The sequence below is a fragment of the Oncorhynchus kisutch genome, linkage group LG13, assembly GCF_002021735.2.
Source record: "Oncorhynchus kisutch isolate 150728-3 linkage group LG13, Okis_V2, whole genome shotgun sequence".
In the NCBI taxonomy this organism is placed as follows: Eukaryota; Metazoa; Chordata; class Actinopteri; order Salmoniformes; family Salmonidae; genus Oncorhynchus; species Oncorhynchus kisutch.
In genome coordinates this window covers 64106411-64131644 of record NC_034186.2, presented here as the reverse complement: position 1 = coordinate 64131644, position 25234 = coordinate 64106411, and the positions used below count along the sequence as shown (strand labels likewise).

The window sequence follows — 25234 nt, the reverse complement described above, 5'->3', positions numbered from 1 at the left end:
CTGATCTGTGTCATTTGAATCAGAGCGTTTGTTCTATTACAGTTAGCTTTATGTATTTTGTAGGCTGTCGTTCCCCATTTTGATAAATCTTCAATATGTAAACACTGCAAGAAACTTGCTTACATACCTTACATTTTTAGCCTGCATGGGTTATTCATCATACATTTCAGATTAGGCCACCACGGAAACAGATTAGAAACCTCTTTTAGACACTTTGTTTCCGTGGTGCTGCATGGGAAATCCTGCACTAAACCACTTGCTGAATGTTAGTTTAGAGATGTACATTTTGGAGTCTGGATAGGGCATAAAGAGCCAGAAGTGTACCAGCACAGTGATTAGGTTAATCACCACTAATGGAATTTTCTGTCAAGCAATCAAATAGAGCAGTAGACTTAGTGGGTCACACACACACACACACACACACACACACACACACACACACACACACACACACACACACACACACCTGCATTAGAGCGGATTACAGGGGACTATCAGTAGCAGTGTTTACTGTGGTCAGTCAGGGGCAGAACACCTCTCTGTCCTGTATTAGCCTCACTATGTTATCTATCTGATCAATACATCAACTCACAATATAAGTCTGTAGTATTTGTCATGCTGTTCCTGTGTTCAAATCAAATTGTATTGGTCGCGTGCACAGTTTTAGCAGGTGTTATGGCAGGTGCAGCGAAATGCTTATGTTCCTAGTTCCTATCAATCAATACAGTAAATGTCAAACAAGCACACAATAATAAAAAATAAAATGTATAAAACATTTAATGCAGTTTATATATAAATACTATGTAAACTTTATTAAAGTGACCAGCATTCAATTACTATGTACATAGGGCAGCATTCCCTAAGGTGCAGGGTAGAGTACCCGGTGGTAGCCGGCTAGTGACAGTGACAAGGGGTAACGTAGGCTACTGGGCAGTCTCTTGGTCCTAGCTTTGATTCACCTGTATTGTGTCTGCCTTGTAGATGAAGGACCAGTACGAAAAATAGATGTAGTTACTACAATAACGCCTTTGGATAAGAGCATCTGCTAAATGACTAAAATGTAAACAATGTATTTTTTAAAAATGGTAGTGGGGTCAACAAGCCGTGGCTCGGGTGGCTGAGGTCCTTGATGATCTTCTTGGCAATGTGTGCTGCACTAAATAAACATAGCTTAGGTTTACTTCCCCATTTCTCCTTCTCCCAAATCCAGTCAGCTGATGTTCTGAAAGAGCAAATCAGCCAGGCTAGACAATCTGGATGCTTTCTTTCTAAAATTATCTGCCGAAATTGTTGCCACCCCTATTACTAGCCTGTTCACCCTCTCTTTCGTGTCGTCTGAAATTCCCAAAGATTGGAAAGCAGCTGCGGTCATCCCCCTCTTCAAAGGGGGAGACACTCTTGACCCAAACTGCTACAGACCTATATCTATCCTACCCTGCCTTTCTAAGGTCTTCAAAAGTCAAGCCAACAAACAGATTACCGACCATTTCGAATCTCACCATACCTTCTCTGCTATGCAATCTGGTTTCAGAGCTGGTCATGGGTGCACCTCAGCCACGCTCAACGTCCTAAACAATATCTTAACCGTCATCGATAAGAAACATTACTGTGCAGCCGTATTCATTGATCTGGCCAAGGCCTCTGTCAATCACCACATCCTCATCGGCAGACTCGACAGCCTTGGTTTCTCAAATGATTGCCTGCCTGGTTCACCAACTACTTCTCTGATAGAGTTCAGTGTGTCAAATTGGAGGGTCTGCTGTCCGGACCTCTGGCAGTCTCTATGGGGGTGCCACAGGGTTCAATTCTTGGACCGACTCTCTTCTCTGTATACATGAATGATGTCGCTCTTGCTGCTGGTGAGTCTCTGATCCACCTCTACGCAGACGACACCATTCTGTATACTTCTGGCCCTTCTTTGGAGACTGTGTTAACAACCCTCCAGGCAAGCTTCAATGCCATACAACTCTCCTTCCGTGGCCTCCAATTGCTCTTAAATACAAGTAAAACTAAATGCATGCTCTTCAACCGATCGCTGCCTGCACCTGCCCGCCTGTTCAACATCACTACTCTGGACGGCTCTGACTTAGAATACGTGGACAACTACAAATACCTAGGTGTCTGGTTAGACTGTAAACTCTCCTTCCAGACCCACATCAAACATCTCCAATCCAAAGTTAAATCTAGAATTGGCTTCCTATTTCACAACAAAGCATCCTTCACTCATGCTGCATACCCTTGTAAAACTGACCATCCTACCAATCCTCGACTTCGGCGATGTCATTTACAAAATAGCCTCCAATAACCTACTCAACAAATTGGATGCAGTTTATCACAGCGCCATCCGTTTTGTCACCAAAGCCCCATATACTACCCACCATTGCGACCTGTACGCTCTCGTTGGCTGGCCCTTGCTTCATACTCGTCGCCAAAACCACTGGCTCCATGTCATCTACAAGACCCTGCTAGGTAAAGTCCCCCCTTTTCCCAGCTCGCTGGTCACCATAGCATCACCCACCTGTAGCACGCACTCCAGCAGGTATATCTCTCTGGTCACCCACAAAACCAATTCTTTCTTTGGCCGCCTCTCCTTCCAGTTCTCTGCTGCCAATGACTGGAACAAACTTCAAAAATCTCTGAAACTGGAAACACTTATCTCCCTCACTAGCTTTAAGCACCAGCTGTCAGAGCAGCTCACAGATTACTGCACCTGTACATAGCCCACCTATAATTTAGCCCAAACAACTACCTCTTTCCCTACTGTATTTATTTTATTGATTGATTTATTTATTTTGCTCCTTTGCACCCCATTATTTTTATTTCTACTTTGCACATTCTTCCACTGCAAATCTACCATTCCAGTGTTTTACTTGCTATATTGTATTTACTTTGCCACCATGGCCTTTTTTTTGCCTTTACCTCCCTTATCTCACCTCATTCGCTCACATCGTATATAGACTTGTTTCTACTGTATTATTGACTGTATGCTTGTTTTACTCCATGTGTAACTCTGTGTTGTTGTATGTGTCGAACTGCTTTGCTTTATCTTGGCCAGGTCGCAATTGTAAATGAGAACTTGTTCTCAACTTGCCTACCTGGTTAAATAAAGGTGAAATAAAAAATAAAAATAAACTTGTACCCGTTGAAGATTAATTACTAAAGAAGTATTTAGGTTTGATGCTGTGATGCTCATTTGAAAGGGATACTTGGCGCTGCCTCTGACTGGGTGGATGTGAAATTGAATGAAGACTTCCTGGAATGAGATCAAGGTCAGGTCATTTGACCTCACTCCTCCATCCACTCGGGTCATGTGACAGTGTTGATGCCCATTCTGTGTTTTCTGTGACACCGGGTGCTGTAGATGACCTGTAGGGCAGGCAGTCTGCTCCCGATGGTGTGTTGGGCTGACCGCACCACCCTCTGGAGAGCCCTGAGATTGCAGACGGTGCAAATACAGCCTGACAGGATGCTCTCGATGGTGCATCTGTAGAAGTTCGTGAGGGTCTTGGGGGCCGGATGTCATGTTAAGGGACCATTTCAGGTCCTCAGCAATGTGCACACAGAGAAACTTTAAGCTTTTGACCCTCACTCTAGGTGTGGATGGGGGCTTGCTATCTTTGCTGTCTCCTAAGTCCACGATCAGATCCTTGTTTTTTTTAACGTTAAGGGAGAGGTTATTTTCTAGCACCAGTCTGCCAAGGCACTCACCTCCCCCCTGTTGACTGTCTTGCTGTTGTTGCTAATCAGGTCTACCAGGATCAACATGGCAGAGGTGTTGTAGCCTACCTTCACCACCTAGGGTTGGCCCATCAGGAAGTCCAGGTCCCAATTTCTACAAGAATGGGTTCAGACCCAGGTCCCTGAGCTTAGTGATGGGCTTGGAGGGCATTACGGTGTTGAAAGCCAAGCTATAGTTGATGAACAGCATTGTTACATGCAAATTGTAGTGGGTCTGTATGCAAATTGTAGTGGGTCTAGGTTGTCAGGTAAGATGGAGGTGTTATGGTCCTTTACTAGCCTTTCTAAGCACTTTAATGATTACAGAAGTGAGTGCTATGGGGCAATAGTCATTTAGTTCAGTTACCTTCGCTTTCTTGGGTACAGTAGCAATGGTGGACATCTTGAAGCAAGTGGGGACAACAGACTTGGATAGTAAGAGATTGAATATGTCTGTAAACACTTCAACCAGCTGGTCTCCACATGCTTTGAGGACATGGCTTGGGGTGCCGTCTGGGCAGGCAGCCTTGCGAGGGTTAAAGCGCTTAAATGTCTTACTCGCTTTAGCCACGTAGATCGGGAGCATACAGTCCTCGTGAGTGGTAGGGGCCCACGTCTGCAGCTCAGTGTTGTTTTCCTCACAGCAGGGCAAATAAGTTTAGTTTGTCCAGAAAGCAAGGTGTCGATGTCCACAATATGGCTGGCTTTCCCTTAATAATACATTATACTAAATTGTGTGTGCGTGTGTGTGTGTGTGTGTGTGTGTGTGTGTGTGTGTGTGTGCGCGCGCACGTGCATGTACTCAGGGATTAAGTGTATGGGACTGTTACTAAAGGTTGGGACAATAAAGTGGGACATTTGTCTGTTCCAGTTGTACAATGGAAGCTGCAGAGTTCCGGAGGAGAGGGAAGGAGATGGTAGACCTGATAGCAGATTACCTGGAGAACATAGAGCAGAGGCCGGTGTACCCCGACGTGGAGCCTGGGTACCTGCGGTCCCTCATCCCTGAGGAGGCCCCTGAGGAGCCCGACACCTACGAGGACGTGGTCAAAGACATTGAGAGGGTCATCATGCCTGGGGTAGGCGGCTTAGATGATTATATTATTATAGATGAGGTGACTATTGATTGAATGGTGATTACAGCTATAACATAATGGTAATACTTTGCTTGAAGGTGGCATACATAAGGCCTTTATAACTTGCTCTAGGTCAGGTACTCTGTTATTAGAGATCTGCTTTCTCTCAGATTCATAATTAAATATTATAATATTGATGATACCAATGAGCTGTTTACCCAGTGGCATCCGGGCCACATTGAACGATCACGAACATACACAACAGTCAATGCACACAGTCACTAACCTCTAACCCTGTACTGCTCCCAACCTCTTCCAGGGCAGTAAGAATACACATTTCCACTGTACAATGGATAAATAAAGATCTATTTCAAGAGATTATTCATTATATTGAATACATGTGTTATAATTGTTGTTATTAATCATACTGCAATACTCATTATGACAGGTTTCATAAAGGTGTTGTGAATCTCTTATGCATACTTCCTTATGAATATGGAATCAAATATTTTGGTCGGGTCTGTTGACAGTGGTGTAGGGATCATTCAGAAGGTGTACAGTAAGGAGCTTCAGTGTTGAACGTTTTGCTAACGAGACAAGGCGTTCCATTGTCCTTTGTTGTCTGTACTGAGCAATCAATTAATGAAAGCTCACATTAACTGTATATGACACGTATTACCATGTAGTTGTTTTTACAAGTGGTTGGAAAATGCCCGCGTTCTGTGGCCTTTCACGTGGCAAAGTTCAAAGACTTTAAATGAATGATTAACCTCACAACAATAATCTCACTGCCAGAGAAACAAACCCGTTTCAATCTATCTGCCCCCGACTCCCAACCCAAACTCTTTCCTTAGCTGTAGCATGAAAGCCGTTATTCCATTATCAATCATTATCATCTTTTTTTCCTCTACCACCTCTGCTTTTAACAGTGTGGAATAAGCCCAGTTAGTCTAATGAATGACTCACCATGGGAAAAGCATGTAAGGGAGACAGACAGGGACACTGGCAGCCTCTTGCTTGGTGCCCCACACAGGCACAAGATGGGAATTCAGCCTGGAACAGTGTAACTGCCTTACTCGAGGGCTAGAACAGTTTAAGGGTTAAGTGCCTTGCTCAAGGGCTCAGTGGCACCATGGCAAGATATGTTATTTAGCAGGATTTTGATACCAGCAAACCTCTGAGTGCCAGCACACATCCTGTTAGATTTTCTCCATCAGGTTACACCTGGGATTTGAACCGGCCCCTAACCTCTAGGCTACCTGTGTTAAGGTGACCCACTGGCACAGCCCGTACTTCTATGCCTACTTCCCCACGGCTAACTCCTTCCCGGCCATGCTGGCAGACATGCTGTCTGGAGCTATTGGTTGCATCGGATTCTCCTGGGTATGTATGACCTTGTCATCTTTTTCTGTCATCCTCTCTCTTTCTTTTGAATGTGATTTGAACAGTATCACCATTTTAAGACATTAAAGGGATAGTTCATCCAAATTACAAAATTACACATTGGCTTCCTTACATTGTAAGCAGTTTATGGACAAGGTATGACAGCAATCCATGCTTTGGTTTAGATTCCATGGCACTGTTCCAAATATAAATTGTTTTGCATTTGTGGCATAAATCCCATTCAATTCAATTGACCGATATTAGCATTTTTCGCTCATCATGTCCAAATGGTGTGGTAACTCCACAGTCCACGTACTGTAGGCTGCCAGCCCAGCTTGTACAGATCTGTGTGTTGACCCTGTCTCTAACCCCATGTTACTGTAGGCTGCCAGCCCGGCGTGTACAGATCTGTGTGTTGACCCTGTCTCTAACCCCATGTTACTGTAGGCTGCCAGCCCTGCGTGTACAGAGCTGTGTGTTGACCCTGTCTCTAACCCCATGTTACTGTAGGCTGCCAGCCCAGCTTGTACAGATCTGTGTGTTGACCCTGTCTCTAACCCCATGTTACTGTAGGCTGCCAGCCCGGCGTGTACAGATCTGTGTGTTGACCCTGTCTCTAACCCCATGTTACTGTAGGCTGCCAGCCCGGCGTGTACAGATCTGTGTGTTGACCCTGTCTCTAACCCCATGTTACTGTAGGCTGCCAGCCCGGCGTGTACAGATCTGTGTGTTGACCCTGTCTCTAACCCCATGTTACTGTAGGCTGCCAGCCCGGCTTGTACAGATCTGTGTGTTGACCCTGTCTCTAACCCCATGTTACTGTAGGCTGCCAGCCCGGCGTGTACAGAGCTGGAGACAGTCATGATGGACTGGCTGGGGAAGATGCTCAAGCTGCCAGAGGACTTCATCGCCGGGACACACGGACAAGGAGGAGGCGTCATCCAGGTATGGTAAAACTACCCACCATTTTTTGTGGTTAGACAATATATTGGTTTTATTTACACAGTTGTATTGCTGCATTTCAACAGCGTACTTTCAAATACATTAATTACTCAATTAAATGGGATGTTTGTCATAGTTAGATTCAAAGTAAGGACAGCCAAGTACAGAACATATGGCATTCACAGTAAGGTCAATACCATATTTACATTCCCTGACACTTTGCCTTTAAAAACAATGCAGATGTTAGGAAAATAGGGAAAGCAATTGACTGCTGTCGATTCTGTTGCTGCCAGCAATTTGTCTGTCATATATATTTTTTGTTATTTTTCACCTCACAACACCAAATAAACAGCAGGAAATTGCCTTTTTAATATGTCAGCCAAAGATGGGCTTGTGTGTGTGTGTGTGTACTTATTTCGTGTGATGAAGCGTTCAGCGTTCATTTATTGTTGTGGATACTGCAGAGAGAGAGCGAGGCTGGCCCTCTATTGAAGCAATCGAGGAGCATGGCTCATCCTAGGGGTGTTTTGTTTATGGCTGGGGTTTTAAGTGCACTTCACTATGGCAACAAATAGGCCTCCTCACTTGTTGCCAGCCTAATGAGAGCTGTGACAACATGATGCATCACATGATGCGAGGAGCATTTGAAAGAGTATGAGATGCATTTAGGAGCAGTTTTATTAAAACAGAAGCTAATGAGTGAGATTTGCGTTCATGATTGCGAGTGAAATTATAATACTGTCAAATCATATCAAATTGTATTTGTCATATGCTTCGTAAACAACATGTGTGAACTAACAGTGGAATGCTTACTACGGGTCATTCCCAACAATGCAGAGAGAAGGAAAATAGAGAAATAATTGAAAAATAAAGCACGTAATAATAAAAGTAATAACAGATACACAATTGATAGGAATTTTATGAATAATGACTAAACAATATCTACATTTAAACAGAACTATAACTAATTAAACTCTACCCTGTTTTACAATATCTGATTAATATTGTTAGTTCATAAGGAAGGGATTATGTAGCATGAACAAGGAGTAATTAAACATAATAAACACCATTCCAACTAGGTTGGGGAGGAATGGGTTGTGGGTTTTGAGTAAGCAAAAAGGATCGTTAACCTATGGTTGAACCGACTCAACTATAAAGTCTGGGGTGTTTAGATAAGGCAGCAAGAGCATTCCCTAGGTTTTCGTTATCTGGAACTGTCTGCTGAATAGTGATAGATAATTGCGAGACTTCAGAAGTTAATCTTGATGTGTGTGTGCGCTAGGAGGTTGGAATAAACTTTTGAACCTGCTTTGTCCTGGTCGATAGGAGGAATGATATTTTTTATAACCTATGACGTCATATTTTGTATATCAACTGTTGTTCGTGGTTCAATGGGAGCGCGCTCCGAGAATAAATACTATTATCTCATTTTGATAAGTGTAACGGCATTCAGAGGTGGACGAAGGATTGGACCAAAGCGCAGCGTGGTAAGTGTCCATAACGTTTATTTAAAGACATAAACTGAACACTACAAAACAATAAACGTGAAACGAACGAAACCGAAACAGTACAGTGTGGCAACAAACACTCACATGGAAACAAACACCCACAAACCAAAAGTGAAACCCAGGCCGGTGATTGATGTGGTAAACTCCTCAATGCCATCGGATGAGTCCCGGAACATATTCCAGTCGGTGCTAGCACAACAGTCCTGTAGCATAGCATCTGCTTCATCGGTCCACTTCCATATTGAGCGCTTCACTGGTATTTCCTGTTTGAGTTTTTGCTTGGAAGCAGGAATCAGGAGAATAAAATGATGGTCAGACTTGCCAAATGGAGGGTGAGGGAGAGCTTTGTATGCGTCTCTGTGTGTGGAGCAAAGGTGATCTAGAGTTTTTTCACCTCTAATTGCACAGGTGACATGCTGGTAGAAATTAGGTAAGATGAATTTGAGTTTTCCTGCATAAAAATCACCGGCCACTAAGAGCCGGCGCCTCTGGGTGAGCATTTTCTTGTTTGCTAATGGCCCTATACAGCTTGTTAAGTGCGGTCTTAGTGCCTGCATTGGTGTGTGGTGATAAATGGATAGCTACTGTCACGCCTGCCCCCGCTCCCCCTCCCTGGCGACCCATTGCACCAGGCTGCCCATCATTATGCACACTTGTCACCCTCATTACGCGCATCAGCGCTTCTTTGACTCACCTGGACTCCATTACTTTGTTGATTTCCCCTCCTATATCTGTCCGCTCCTCAGTTTGATCCAGCATTATTGTCATTATGTTTCCCCTGTCCAGACACTGTCGTTGTTTGTTTTATGTCAGTTATTTATTAAATGTTCACTCTGTACTTGCTTCTCGTCTCTCAGCGTCTGTCCTCACAGAATGCTGACACCAATATTGGAAGCATCAGGGAGTTTTTTGTTGTTGTTTTGGTTGGTGACATCAGGTCCGGGTGCCGCTGCCAAATGATCCGGTGGTGCCTCAGCTGGCTGGTAAGTCTTCCACACCTTATCTGACTCAAGACGTTTCCTTGCCTCGGTTGGCTCGGTAGGCTCTCACACCCCACATCATGTCTCAGTCGGCTCTTCGGGCTCCTATGCTTCAGCCGGCTCATCGGGCTCACACGCCTCAGCCGGCTCACGGGGTTCCATGCCTCAGCCGGCTTGTCTGGCTCCCATGTCTCGGCCGGCCCGTCAGGCTCCCCCAGGTGGGACGCCGGGTGGTGGGTCCTGTCATTCCTGCTCCCGCTCCCCCTCCCTGGGGCTCGAGGGTGCCAGGCTGCCTGTCATTACACACACCTGTCACCATCGTTACGCGCATCAACGCTTCTTTGGACTCACCTGGACTCCATTACTTTGTTGATTGCCTCTCCAATATCTGTCTGCTCCTCAGTTTGATCCCCTTGTCAGCATTATTGTTATGTTTCCCCTGTCCAGACACTGTCCTTGTTTGTTTTATGTTGGTTATTTATTAAATGTTCACTACCTGTACTTGCTTTTCGTATCCCAGCGTCTGTCCTCACTGCTACGAAAAATATAGATGAAAACTCTCTTGGTAAATAGTATGGTCTACAGCTTATCATGAGGTATTCTAACTCAGGCGAGCAGAACCTCGACACTTCCTTAATATTAGAGATTGTGCATCACCTGTTGTTAACCAAGAAACATACACCATAGTCTCGAACGGAGCTCGTTTCTTCTCCATTGATTGTACATTTGACAATAGAAGATAGGGTAGAGATGGTTTATTTACTCTCCGCCATAGTTTTGTCAGGGCACCCGCACCCTGGCCTCTATATCGCAGTCTTTTTCTCTTCCCAGTGTCGGGGATTAGGACCTGGTCCAGGGTGAGCAGTATGTCTAGTGCTATTATTCTGTATAGCCTGTATAGTTATTGATGTGAAACCTCCCCAACTATCTGACAGACCTATCCATTACTGACAAATGAAAAGAATGGAAAGAAACCCAATCTATCCTGGCTATGGCATGCACATGTGTGTTCTAGACTTCTAGACTTGCTCTAACAAGGCTCAGGCTACACAGGTATCAGTAAAGCCTCTAGTCAGACACAGTCATCATTGGTTTTTAGCATTTGTTTGTTTGCTCCGCTAATATTAGCTCTTTATATTTCTAATCATGCTATTTGTTGATTAAAGTTATCATTGCAAAGTGCACATGTTTTGTTAATGTTCGCTATTTCTACTTTATGAAATTGATGCAAATTGACCAACATAATGGTACAGTGTTTCCACATTTATATGTAATATGACCTATAATTAATTACAATATGAGTGAAATAGTTTTCCTTCCAAAAATGTTTAATGAAGTATGTTAGAAAACTGTTTTTAGATGTTGGAAGGGTATGGGCGGCGTACCCCAACAACAGAAGGGTGTGGGTGTATGCTGGTCATTAAAAATATTAATGCGAGTGGAGTGCTGTAAAAACTGTAATATCTTATGTTTCACTGAGTCGTGGCTGAACGATGACATGGATAACATACAGCTGGCTGGGTTTTCCGTGCATCGACAAGATAGAACAGCTGCCTCCAGTAAGACAGGGGCTTGCGGTCTGTGTTTATTTGTCAATAACAGCTGGTGCACGAAATATAATATTAAGGAAGTCTCAAGGTTTTGCTCGTCTGAGGTAGAGTATCTCATGATAAGCAGTAGACCACAGTATTTACCAAAAGAAGTTTCATCTATATTTTTTGTAGCTGTCTATTTACCACCACAAACCGATGCTGGCACTAAGACTGCACTCAATGAGCTGTATAAGGCCATATGCAAACAAGAAAATGTTCATCCAGAGGTGGCGCTCCTAGTAGCCGGGGAATTTAATGTGTGAAATCTTAAATCCATTTTACCTCATTTCTACCAGCATGTTAGATGTGCCAGCCAGGAAAAAATCTCTAGACCACCTTTACTCCACACACAGAGACGAGTACAAAGCTCTCCCTCGCCCTCCATTTGGCAAATCTGACCATAACATAATTCTATCCTCCTGATTCCTGCTTACAAGCTAAAACAAAAGCAGGAAGTACCAGTGACTCGCTCAGATGACGCAGATGCTAAGCTACAGGACTGTTTTGCTAGCACAGACTATAATATGTTCCAGGATTCTTCCGATGGTATTGAGGAGTACACCACATCAGTCACTGGCTTCATCAATAAGTGCATCGATGACGTCGTCCCCACAGTGACCGTACGTACATACCCCAACCAGAAACCACGGATTACAGGCAACATCCGCACTGAGTTAAAGGGTAGAGCTGGCGCTTTCAAGGAGAGGGCTCTAACCCAGACGCTTATAGGAAATCACACTATGCCCTCCGACAAACCATCAAACAGGCCAAGTGTCAATACAGGACTAAGATTGAATTCTACTACACCGGCTCCGACGCTCGTCGGATATGGCAGGGCTTGCAAACTATTGCGGACTACGAAGGGAAGCACAGCTGCGAGCTGCCCAATGACACAGGCCTACCAGACAGGCTTAATGACATCTATGTACGCTTCGAGGGAAAAGCAACACTGAAGCATGCATGAGAGCACCAACTGTTCCAGATGACTATGTGACCACACTCTGCGTTAGCCAATGTGAGTAAGAACTTTAAACAGGTCAACATTTACAAGGCCACAGTGCCAGACGGATAACCAGGACGTGCACTCTGAGCATGCGCTGACCAACTGGCAAGTGTCTTCACTGACATTGTCAACCTGTCCCTAACCGAGTCTGTAATACCTACATGTTTCAAGCAGACCACCATAGTCTCTGTGTCCAAGAACACCAAGGTAACCTGCTCAAATGACTATTGACCTGTAGCACTCATGTCTGTAGCCATGAAGTGCTTTGAAAGGCTGGCCATTATCCCAGGAACCCTAGACCCACTGCAATTTGCATACCGCACCAACAGATCCACAGATGAAACAATTTATATTGCACTTAACACTGCCCTTTCCCACATGGAAAAAAGGAATGCCCAATATGAGAATGCTATTCACTGACTACAGCTCAGTGTTCAACACAGCGTGCCCTCAAACCTCATCACTGTGCTAAGGACCATGGGACTAAACACCTCCCTTTGCAATTGGATCCTGGACTTCCTGACGGGCTTCCCCCAGGTGGTAAGGTTAGGTAACAACACATCTGCCACGCTGATCATCAACACGGGGGCCCCTAAGGTGTGTGTGCTCAGTCCCCTCCTGTACTCCCTGTTCATTCATGACTGCATGGCGAAGCATGACTCCAATACGCCATAATTAAGTTTGCAGACGACACAACATTGGTAGGCCTGATCACCGACAACGATGAGACAGCCTATAGGGAGGAGGTCAGAGGCCTGGCAGTGATAGCAACCTCTCCCTCAACGTGATCAAGACAAAGGAGATGATCGTGGACTACAGGAAAAGGAGGGCCGAGCACACCCCCATTCTCATCGACGGGGATGTAGTGGATTGAGAGCAGGTTGAGAGCTTCAAGTTCCTTGGTGTCCACAACACCAACGAGTTTCTTTGGTCCAAACACACCATGACAGTCGTGAAGAGGAAACGACAATGCCTATTCTCCCTGAGGAGACTGAAAAGATTTGGCATGGATCCTCAGATCCTCAAAATGTTCAGCTGCACCATCAAGAGCATCCTTACTGGTTGCATCACCACCTGGTATGGCAACTGCTTGGCCTCCGACCACAAGGCACTACAGAGGGTAGTGCGTATGGCCCAGTGCATCACTGGGGCCAAGCTTCCTGCCAATATCAGGCGTTGTCAGAGGAAGGCCCTAAAAATTGCCAAAGACTCCAGCCATCCTAGTCATAGACTGTTCTCTCTGCTACCACAAGCGGTACCGGAGCGGCAAGTCTAGGTCCAAAAGGCTTCTTAACAGCTTCTACCCCTGAACAGCTAATCAAATGGCTACTCGGACGATTTGCGTTGACGGCCCCCCATTGTCCCACTTCTTTTACTTTCTGTTTATTATCTATGCATGGTCATTATATGCATAGATAATTACAGGGATTTCTACAGCTGTTGTATTTGGCGCATGTGATAAATAAAATTTGATTTGATTGGCCAGCTCATCCTTCTCAGGAGGATGATATCATCTTCTATGAGGAAATAGCAAGCATTTTTAAACGGTCTCTTTGTGATACAAGTTTGAGGTGGAGTTTTTTCTCCAATTCCTGCTTTGGCCACAAATACAAGTATAGGATGAGTCAACAACATTTGGGTATACGTTAACAGAATCTGAACTTTTAAAAGGGAGATTTTCACTGGACAATTACTTTAATCCTTGAATTTGAAGAGGTGAATTGTTTGTGCGTTCGGGAGTGCCAATTATCTTGTGGTGTTGGGTAATGCAATGTTGCTAAATACCATTGGGGAGAGAAATATGTATCCTGGGTTTTTAATGCTTTAGGCATTGTTCTACAATATTATTTAAAAGTGTATAGCCTAATTACAGTATGTAATGTCAAATGCTTTACCTGAAGATGGTCATAATGATTTGGAGCCTATGTTCATGTAGGCTCTTTTTATGAAACATGTTGATTAATTATTAGTATCCTATTTAATATCTGTCATTCATCTACTAGACAGGGTTAAGGTCAGTATGCAACATTTACCTTCATCCTGAGTTTTACACCATGCCAACTTATCGGCCGCCTGAAACCACAGCCAGAGCGCCACTTCACACCATTGTAAAACTCAGGATGGATTGATTTAGGTGATCTAACTTGATATTTCCATTAGTTCAGGAGTCATGCTCGATATTTGCAATCTGAACATTTGTTGTGTCGCATACAATTTCCTAAATAATAGTTGAACAAATGACTTGTGGGTGTCTGAGACATATCAGTTATTTTCAGTCATTAAGGTGTGGACATTATTGTTAACAGGCAGGCTAGCAGATAGGATCAAAGGATATTCTAACAACACAACAAGCTGACTCAATAGGCATTGATGATGCTTAGTGGCTGTGCATATGAATAGCCTCAGCAAAGAACAAGAGTTCTTTGAAAACCATCAGGTTTGTATGGAGCAGATTTGACATGTAAAGTACGTGTTTTATAGAACATTTTGCACTGGGTATCTGATCTAACCAGACTTCCCAAGACAGTTTGTCTTGACCCCCCCATATGACACCAGATGAGGTACATGTTGCAAGGTTTGACTGAAGTCATTGAAAGTCACCCCACTTACTTTCCTCTGTCTTTCTGAAGGGTACGGCCAGTGAGGCGACTCTGGTGGCTCTCCTAGCTGCCCGCTCCAGGGCGGTCAGAATGATCCTGGCCAGTGACCCACAGCGTCCAGAGACTGGCATTACCTCCAAACTGGTGGCCTACTCCTCCGACCAGGTCAGGTTTCTACTCTTGCTCTTATTAATCCTACTCCTACCCTGAACAGGTCAGGCCACAAAACTAGATGAGCACTTTAGAGCATCAATCAGACCCACCGTAATGCAGTTGTGTTATTAACCAATAGATAAAGAGGGAATCATTCACAAAATAATAAACAAATGTTTGCTTTTTATCGTTATAATTTGGGGTATTAGTTCCTCTTTATCTATTGTTTAAAATATGATATACACTGCATTATGAAAGTATTCAGACCCCCTCACTTTTTCCACATTTTGTTACGTAAAGCCTTGTTATAAAATGGATTAAATAAAATGTTTCCCTCATCAATCTACACATAATAACCCATAATGACAACACAAAAACAGCTTTTTAGAAATGTTTGCAAATGTGTGTGTGTGTATATATATATACATATATATATATATATATATATATATATATATATATATATACACACACATATATATATATATATATATATATATATATATATACATATATATATATACATATATGTATACATGTATACATATATGTATACATGTATATATATGTATATATATATATATATATGTGTGTATATAGAAATTGTAACTTATTTACATAAGTATGTATGACACTGACTCTACTCCAGCCACTTTAATAATGGGAATTGATGGGAAATGATGTAAATATACCACTAGCCACTTTAAATAATAACCTTAAATAATGTTACTTACCCTACATTATTCATCTCATATGCATACGTAGATACTGTACTCTATATCATCGACTGCATCCTTATGTAATACATGTATCACTAGCCACTTTAACTATGCCACTTGGTTTACATACTCATCTCATATGTATATACTGTACTCGATATCATCTACTGTATCTTGCCTATGCTGCTCTGTACCATCACTCATTCATATATCCTTATGTACATATTCTTTATCCCCTTACACTGTGTATAAGACAGTAGTTTTTGGGAATTGTTAGTTAGATTACTTGTTCGTTATTACTGCATTGTCGGAACTAGAAGCACAAGCATTTCGCTACACTCGCATTAACATCTGCTAACCATGTGTATGTGACAAATAAAATTAGATTTGATTTGATTTAAGTATTCAGATCCTTTGCTATGAGACTTTAAATTGAGAGGTTTCTACAGCTTGATTGGAATTCACCTGTGGTAAATTCAATTGATTGGACATGATTTGGAATGGCACACACCTGTCTATATAAAGTCCAACAGTTGACAGTGCATGTCAGAGCAAAAACTTAGCCGTGGGGTCGAATTAATTGTCTGTAGAGCTCCGAGACAGGATTGTGTCGAGGCACAGATCTGGGGAAGGGTACCAAAAAATGTCTGCAGCATTGAAAATCCCCAAGAACACAGTGGCCTCGATCATTCTTAAATGTAAGAAGTTTGGAACCACCAAGACTCTTCCTTGAGCTGGCCACCCGGCCAAACTGAGCAATCAGGGGAGAAGGACCTAGGTCAGGGAGGTGACCAAGAACCCGATGGTCACTCTGACAGAGCTCCAGAGTTCCTCTGTGGAGATGGGAGAACCTTCCAGAAGGACAACCATCTCTGCAGCACTCCACCAATCAGGCCTTTATGGTAGAGTGGCCAGACGGAAGCCACTCCTCAGTAAAAGGCACAAGACAGCCCGCTTGGAGTTTGCCAAAAAACACCTAAAGACTCTCAGACCATGAGAAACAATATTCTCTGGTCTGATGAAACCAAGATTGAACTCTTTGAATTCACCTTTGGTCTGAATGCCAAGCGTCAAGTTTGGAGGAAACCAGGCACTGCTCATCACCTGGCCAATACCATCCCTACAGTGAAGCATGGTGGTGGCAGCAAAATGCTGTGGGAATGTTTTTCAATGGCAGGGATTGGGAGACTAGTCTGGATTGAGGGAAAGATTTACAGAGCAAAGTACAGAGAGATCCTTGATGAAAACCTGCTCCAAAGCACTCAGGACCTCAGACTGGGGCGAAGGTTCACTTTCCAACAGAACAACAACTCCTAACGGAGGAGTGGCTTCGTGACAAGTTTTTGAATGTCCTTGAGTGGCCCAGCCAGAGCCCAGACGATGACGTCTCCTTCAGTGACCTGGCCATTGCATTTATGTATAGCCTAGTGGCCCATTGAGACTCAACAATGGCAAATAATAATAATGATAATATGATTCAAGGTAAATGGCAAATTCTAGTACAAAATAATACAAATTATAAGATAAATAATGTCTCGTTAATCAAAGCTTCATTAATTGTAGCACTACAAATGTCACATACTGTACATGCTCAAATGCACATTATTATTAGTATTATTTGGTGCTATAATTTGCCAATTACCTTGAAATATATTATCATCATAATTGTTTTATATTGTGTTTATTATTATTATTTATTTTTTGTATATATATTTTTTACCACCTTTTTCACCCCAATATTCGATCTTGTCTCATCGCTGCAACTCCCCAATGGGCTCGCGAGAGGCGATGGTGGAGTCATGTGTCCTCTGAAACATGACCCGCCTAACCTCGCACCTTAACACCCGCCAGCTTAACCTGGAAGCCAGCCACACCAATGTGTCAGAAGAAACACCGTTGAACTGGTGACCGGGGTCAGCCCGCAGGCACCTGGCCTGCCGCAAGGAGTCACTAAAGCGCGATGAGCCAAGTAAAGCCCCACCGGCCGAAACCTCCAAATGGCGCAGTGCCTTAGACTGCTGCCCCACTCGGGAGACCCCTATATTCTTTTGTTTCAATGGGCCACTGGGCTATAAATGGTCAGTGCAATGGTCAGGTCACTCTGAGGGAGACATCCCCTTTTGACATCCTGTACAATGAATTAAAGTGAGCTAAAATAAATACATCTCAGCTTTTTTTGTAGCTTTCTCCAACTCCTTTCTGCCTTGAATTAGTCATTTTGGAACTTTTTCTTGGTAAGCCTTTCTTGTGATATGGGTCTGTTTGTCAGGCAGCACAGTCATGCTAGCTCTGCTCTGTTGACCTGAGCAGGATGGGATTAGATTATTGCTCTGCCCCTAGGACAACACTGGCCTTTATGGGGAAGAGGAAAATAGCCGTGATGTTACACAGTACAACTGGTACTTTAACATCTTACATGATGGACGGACTACAAACATTATTTAATCTTTGGCCAAATGTAGAGTACTATATGCCAAGATAGAATGATAATTTAGAATACTGCAAAATAACCTATTATCACGATCTTGCTTAAATATGGTTGCCGTGATGATGTTGGCTGTCTTTAAGTCACCAAAATCAGTATCTCTCTTTGTGATGTTGTTGGCTATCTTAGGAGCTCTACTCTCTTTGGTCTGACGTTGTTCAATTTCTTGAAGTGATCTACATGTATATCATCTACTCTTTTTGGGTTGTGACATAGTTGGCTATCTTGTAGTCACCTGTGTTAACTCTACTCTTTTTGAACAGGCTCACTGCTCGGTGGAACGAGCAGGTATGATTGCCGGAGTGAGGATGAAGAAGATTCCAACGGAGCAGTCAGACAAGTACGCTGTCCAGGGAGAGACCCTCCGGAGAATGATACAGGAAGACAAGGCTGCAGGACTCATCCCCTTCTACGTAAGAACAGAACACACTCATCCCCTTCTACAGTACAGTGGCTTGCGAAAGTATTCACCCCCTTGGCATATTTCCTATTTTGCTGCCTTAAATTTAAAACTTCTTAAGGATCCTTGAGATGGATGAAATCATACCTTGAAGGCAGAACTCAGTGTGTCAGAGGGAGCAATGAGCTGTCGCCCACTCTTGGCTATGATGTGGGCGTGCCCCAAGGGTCAATACTGGGGCCCCTCCTGTTCAGCCTGTACATTAATGATCTGCCTTCTGTCTGTACTGGGTCTGAAGTTCAAAGGAGCAAACAACAAAGAGCAAACAACAAGCTGCACAAGAACTCACTACTGTAATGGTCCAGGTTACAAAGTGGCTCAGTGACTCGTGTTTGCATCTCAATGTGAAAAAAACTGTTTGCATGTTCTTCACAAAGAGGGCAACAGATGCTACTGAGCCAGATGTCTATGTGTCAGGGGAGAAGCTCCAGGTGGTATCTAATTTTAAGTACCTTGGCATCATACTTGATTCCAACCTCTCTATTAAAAAGCATGTGAAAAAGGTAATTCAAATAACCAAATTCCACCTAGCTCATTTCCGATTTATACAAAATTGTTTGACTACAGAGGTAGCAAAATTGTACTTCAAATCTATGATACTCCCCCACTTAACATACTGCTTGACTAGTAGGGCCCAAGCTTGCTGTACAACATTAAAACATATTCAGTCTGTCTACAAACAGGCTCTCAAAGTGCTTGATAGGAAGCCCAATAGCCATCATCACTGTTACATCCTCAGAAAGCATGAGCTCCTGAGTTGGGAAAATCTTGTGCAATACACCGACGCATGTCTTGTATTCAAGATCCTAAATGGCCTGGCTCCCCCTCCACTCAGTATTTTTGTTAAACAGAAAACCCAAACATATGGCAGCAGATCCACAAGGTCTGCCATGAGAGGTGACTGTATTGTTCCCTTAAGGAAAAGCACCTTTAGTAAATCCGCTTTCTCTGTGAGAGCTTCCCATGTCTGGAATACACTGCCATCAGACACACATAACTGCACCACATATCACACTTTCACAAAATGCATGAAGACATGGCTAAAGGTCAATCAGATTTGTGAACATAATCCCTAGCTGTGTATTGCCGCTTTCCAGGTTGTCTGTTGTCTGTAGCTTGTGAGGTGTGGAAACACTTTGTTGCTTTTATGAATTTTGTCTTGCGGCTTTTTGTCCTATGTTGCTCTGTCTGTATGCTACGTCTTGCTTGTCCTATGTTGCTCTGTGTGCTCACTGCTCAATGATTGTCTATATTGTAATTGTTTTTAATAACCTGCCCAGGGACTGCGGTTGAAAAATAGCCGGCTGGCTAAAACCGGCACTTTTACTGAAAGGTTGATTAATGTGCACTGTCCATGTAAAAATAAAATAAATTTAAGCTCAAACTCAATCAGCGTTCCCGTCAATGGGACAGTTGTAAATCATGCAGCGCGTGATGTCAAGATCGCAGATTGTAGAGAAACAACAAATGTCTTATATCGGCTGAAAGCTTAAATTCTTGTTAATATAACGGCACTGTCCAATTTACAGTAGCCATTACTGTGAAAAAATACCATGCTATTGTTTGAGGAGTGCTCCTAACAACAAAACATATTTTTCACCGCAATAGGATTGATAAATTCATCTCTGAAAGTGAAATGTGTACTTAAAATCAGAGCAAGATTTCAGAATGTATCATCCAAATGGTCCCAGAGATAACATGAAGTGTTGTTTTGTTAGATAAAATCCCTTTTCATATTCTAAAAAGGTCCATATAGCATGCGCGATCGATTTTGTATTTCCACTCGTTCAATTTGCAAAGAAAGGAATTTGTGAAAATCTCACCCTAAACGTTGTTTCAACGAGTCAAATCACGTTTGTATCTATTCCGCAGAGATCCTAGAAGGTAACAAGACTTCACTATTTCATTAGGGGTGTAGTATATCCTATAGGACACCATATTTGGTCAGAGAGCGATGCCTTCATGGCACGCCGCTGATGTGGGCGGCCATCACTTGAACGACTGTATCTTTGTCAAATAAGCACCAATCAGGGTCAAACAAAGCTAGATCGATAGCCAATGAGCTGGGCTTTATGGGAGTATCCATGTATATGTTGTAAAATGTAGCTACTAACCTTGTACGACAGCCCTGCCTTTTCATTTTGGACAGAAATTATAAGGATATTCAGAGTTATGAAGTTATGAAAACTGGTTGTTTTGCAAATGTTGAACTTATAATATGGATACTAATACTTCAAAAGCTAAATCAAAGTCCAAATATACATATTTGGCGATATTCTTGCTGAAAAATGGAATATGAATGTGAATGTCTCCTTCATGATTTTCCCAAATGTACCTGGGGACTTCACACTAAATGTCATGTAGTTCGCTTCAAGGTATCCGTCTGAAATTTTGCACATACACTGCTGCCATCTTGTGGACACCATCGGAATTACAACCAGAGTGATGGCTAGAACTATGACCTTTCTCTTGCATTTCAAAGATGGTGGTAGAAAAATATTGTTTTTTTTCTTTGTATTTTCTTCTACCAGATCTATTGTGTTATATTCTCCTACATTCAATTCACATTTCAACAAACTTAAAAGTGTTTCCTTTCAAATGGTACCAATAATATGCATATCCTTGCTTCAGGGTCTGAGCTACAGGCAGTTAGATTTGGGTATGTCATTTAGGTGAAAATTTAAAAAAGTGGTCTTAAAATATATTTTTAGGGGGTTTGTATATCATTTTGATTTACACAACATGCCTACCACTTTGAAGATGCAATTTTTTTTTATTGTGAAACAAACAAGAAATAAGACGAAAACAACTTGAGCGTGCATAACTATTCACCCCCACAAAGTCAATACTTTGTAGAGCCACCTTTTGCAGCAATTATAGCTGCAAGACTCTTGGGATATGTCTCTATAAGCTTGGCACATCTAGCCACTGGGAGTTTTGCCCATTCTTCAAGGCAAAACTGCTCCAGCTCCTTCAAGTTGGATGGGTTCCACTGGTGTACAGCAATCTTTAAGTCATACCACAGGTTCTCAATTGGATTGAGGTCTGGGCCATTCCAAGACATTTAAATGTTTCCCATTAAACCACTTGAGTGTTGCTTTAGCAGTATGCTTAGGGTCATTATCCTGCTGGAAGGTGAACCTCCGTACCAGTCTCAAATCTCTGGAAGACTGAAACAGGTTTCCCTCAAGAATTTCCCTGTATTTAGCGCCATCCATCATTCCTTCAATTCTGACCAGTTTCCCAGTCCTTGCCGATGGAAAAACATAATGGTGCTCTGTGGGATGTTCAAAGTTTCAGATATTCTTTTTCGTAACCCAACCCTGATCTGTACTTCTCCGCAAGCTTGTCCCTGACTTGTTTGGAGAGCTTCTTGGTCTTCATAGTGCTGTTTTGCTTGGTGGTGCCCCTTGCTTAGACTCTGGTGCCTTTCAGAACAGGTGTGTATATATACTGAGATCATGTGACAGATCATGTGACACTTAGATTGCACACAGGTGGACTTTATTTAACTAATTATGTGACTTCTGAAGGTAATTGGTTGCACCAGATCTTATTTAGGGGCTTCATAGCAAAGGGGGGTGAATACATATGAACACACCACTTTACCGTTTAGAATTTTTTTAGAATTTTTGGAAACAAGTTTTTATTTTTATTTTCAAATTGGACTATTTTGTGTATGTGCATGAAAACCAAATAAAACATCCATTTAAATTACAGGTTTCAATGCTACAAAATAGGAAAAATGCCAAGGGGGTGAATTGTTTTGCAAGGCAATGTATGTAAGAACAGAACACACTCATCCCCTTCTATGTAAGAACAGAACACATGTCCATTTACATGGACAAGCTTTGAGGCGGCAGATTGCCACTTAGAATGGATACATTCATTTCCCCCTTATTATAAAAAAAATGCCACAATCAACTGTAAAGACAATAGTCAATAGTCAATCAGAAATAACCAATAGTCCAATACAGTCCACAAACACACTCTTATGAATATAATGTAATGTCCTGTATATTTCCAGAAAGAACATGCGTATTGAAACAACAGTCTAGCCCTAGAACCCACACATAGACTTACAGTGGCAACAGTTGGGAGAAAGATGTAATTCACCGTTCATCTTCCTCTCCCCGTCCACTAATGTTTGTGTGTACCATGCCCTGAGGCCTAAATAGCATGAACTGTTAATTGTAATCGCCTCCTCTGCCAAACCAAATGAAACTGGATCTTGTTAACCCATGATAAACGCCAGGAGATCAGTATCTGTAAATGATTACTATACTGGCCGAGTCTGTCTCCCAATGGACAAATATGTCCTAATCACAGTGTTTATCTGAATGGACAAATCTCTTTCTATGGCTGTCTTTAGAGGAGGAAATTACAGGTATGATTATCATATCGTTCATGTATTATGGCATATTTTCAGTTATGCTAGACCCCTTTGTTAGACCATCATAATACAGTACACCTCACTCATTGTTGTCATGAAGATGTTACTTTATGAGTTGTTGATTTTTGTTCTTTCATTTAGTTCTGTGCTACTCTTGGGACCACTCCCTCATGTGCATTTGATCACATTACTGAACTTGGGCCCATATGTAAGTATGATTCTCAAAGCATTATTAACATACTCCTAAAGGCTGTCTATTAGCACTGACATGTGGTTGTAGACTTATAAAGACATAGGAATCTACTCTACAGCCATGTCTCAGGACCAGCTCTGTATGTTTCTGTACTACTGGTTCTACACATTTGTATTTTTGTCTCAGGTAATGCAGAGAAAATCTGGATGCACATTGATGCTGCATATGCTGGGAGTTCCTTTATTTGTCCTGAATTCAGACCCCTGTTGAACGGCATTGAGGTTAGAAACCAGCCACAAATACACACACACACACACACACACACACACACACACACACACACACACACACACACACACACACACACACACACACACACACACACACTTCCAGTTAAATTGTCAGTGAACATACTTGTATTTACACCCATTATAATTTGTGTTTGATAATCACTTAATTTGACTGTCAAGAGGGAAGTGTGCTAGAATGAGTAATATGCCCAAAAATTGGTAGGAAATTAGAAGAGCATCCGTTGGCCTTTTGAACAGCATGCGTCTCTCCAGCCGAGCGAAGCCGAGTGGAGAGACACACTGAGAGCATAGATAAGGCTAAAGTAATTTCCTTAGGCATCATCAGACCTTTAGATAAAACCCTGCTGCTCTCCTCGTCCAAGAAATATCACTGTTTATTAGCGACACAAGTTCAAACAATGTTGGGGTTGGGGGTGGGGGGGCAGGGATGTTGTAGAGGAGGCGGGCGCGCACACACACACACACACACACACACACACACACACACACACACACACACACACACACACACACACACACACACACACACACACACCTGAATGACAGGCAGCCAGGCACACCGGCTCCCTCTGCAGCTGAGGCTGGTTGCTAGGATATGAGTGATAGGCAGGCTCCTGCATCTGTCAGCATGGTAACAACTGGGCACGAGCCCCTCTGATTGATATTGTCTCCTATTGCTGTCTGCTTTTATTGCGTCTGTGAAGGCAGATGGGAAGGATATTAGAAAAGCAGAGATAGAGAGCAAATAGATGAGACTGGAGATTTCTCTCTTTGAGGAATCAAGGTGGTGACAATAGAGTTATTGTGCAAGATGCTCTATTTAGCATTTCAAATAAAGGTTGCCTAGGTGTTAGATATGCTGCGTACGCCATATATTTGGAGCCATCCTAGTGAAATATGTTATCTGTTGTGTTGGTACAGCAGCTGCAGTCAGTGCAAACCTAGTGATGGCAACAAGGGGCTTTGACAAGTCAAATATATTATAAGTACTGTTTTCCTAAAGTGAAATGGGAAAAAATGGCTTGTGTATTATGAGGGTGACCTGTACATTTGCATCGAAATCAGCTGATTTGAATGGCCGACTCTTTTATCTCTTTCAGTTTGCAGACTCATTCAATTTCAACCCACACAAATGGCTGTTGGTCAACTTTGACTGCTCTACAATGTGGTAAGTTATCAAGTGATTGACAGTCAGCCTTTCTAGAAACTGTTTTATTATTGAACAGGTTGTTTTATCTGACCGGGGAGACAGTCTGTAAGATTCCCTGCTGGTCATTTAAATAAAAACATACAACTTCCTTAAGTAAAATCTTTATTTGTATAATATAGATATATATATTCCCAACATTTCTTTCATCTTTTCTGTTCTATGGGGAGAGGGGAGCAGCTTCAACATGGTTTTTAATATTGATTCATATCTAAACTGCCTTGTGAGCTCAGCACGACACTGTGCAACTGTATACGTGTCTATAACCTCAAATCTAAGGCTGTACTATTCTCCCCATCCTTAGTTACACTGTTGCTATTGTGGCTATTGACTACACTACTCTACAATGGGCCGTCATAACAAAGTCACCTATCTAGACACCTAAAGCATTCTTTAAACAGAGTGGGTGGGAATAGGCATCCCATCTGCCCTCTCTCTCATCACCCCACAAACAACCCCAACATTTCTTGTTGATAGAACGCTCAATGCCCTCCTCCATCCCCGGTGAGTTG

At 42.6% G+C, this 25234-nt stretch overlaps 1 protein-coding gene across 1 annotated transcript in view; it reads left to right on the top strand.

The window, feature by feature from the left end:
* Positions 1–25234, top strand: part of LOC109901920 (aromatic-L-amino-acid decarboxylase-like) — a 34568-nt gene that overhangs the window by 865 nt on the left and 8469 nt on the right. Inside the window, exons 2-9 of the mRNA XM_031786904.1 lie at positions 4589–4796; positions 6063–6176; positions 7002–7121; positions 14832–14966; positions 18422–18571; positions 23153–23219; positions 23391–23485; positions 24616–24683. Of these exons, the coding sequence (XP_031642764.1) occupies positions 4596–4796; positions 6063–6176; positions 7002–7121; positions 14832–14966; positions 18422–18571; positions 23153–23219; positions 23391–23485; positions 24616–24683 (950 nt within the window). The 5' untranslated portion in view covers positions 4589–4595. The remainder of the gene's footprint in view (positions 1–4588; positions 4797–6062; positions 6177–7001; positions 7122–14831; positions 14967–18421; positions 18572–23152; positions 23220–23390; positions 23486–24615; positions 24684–25234) is intronic.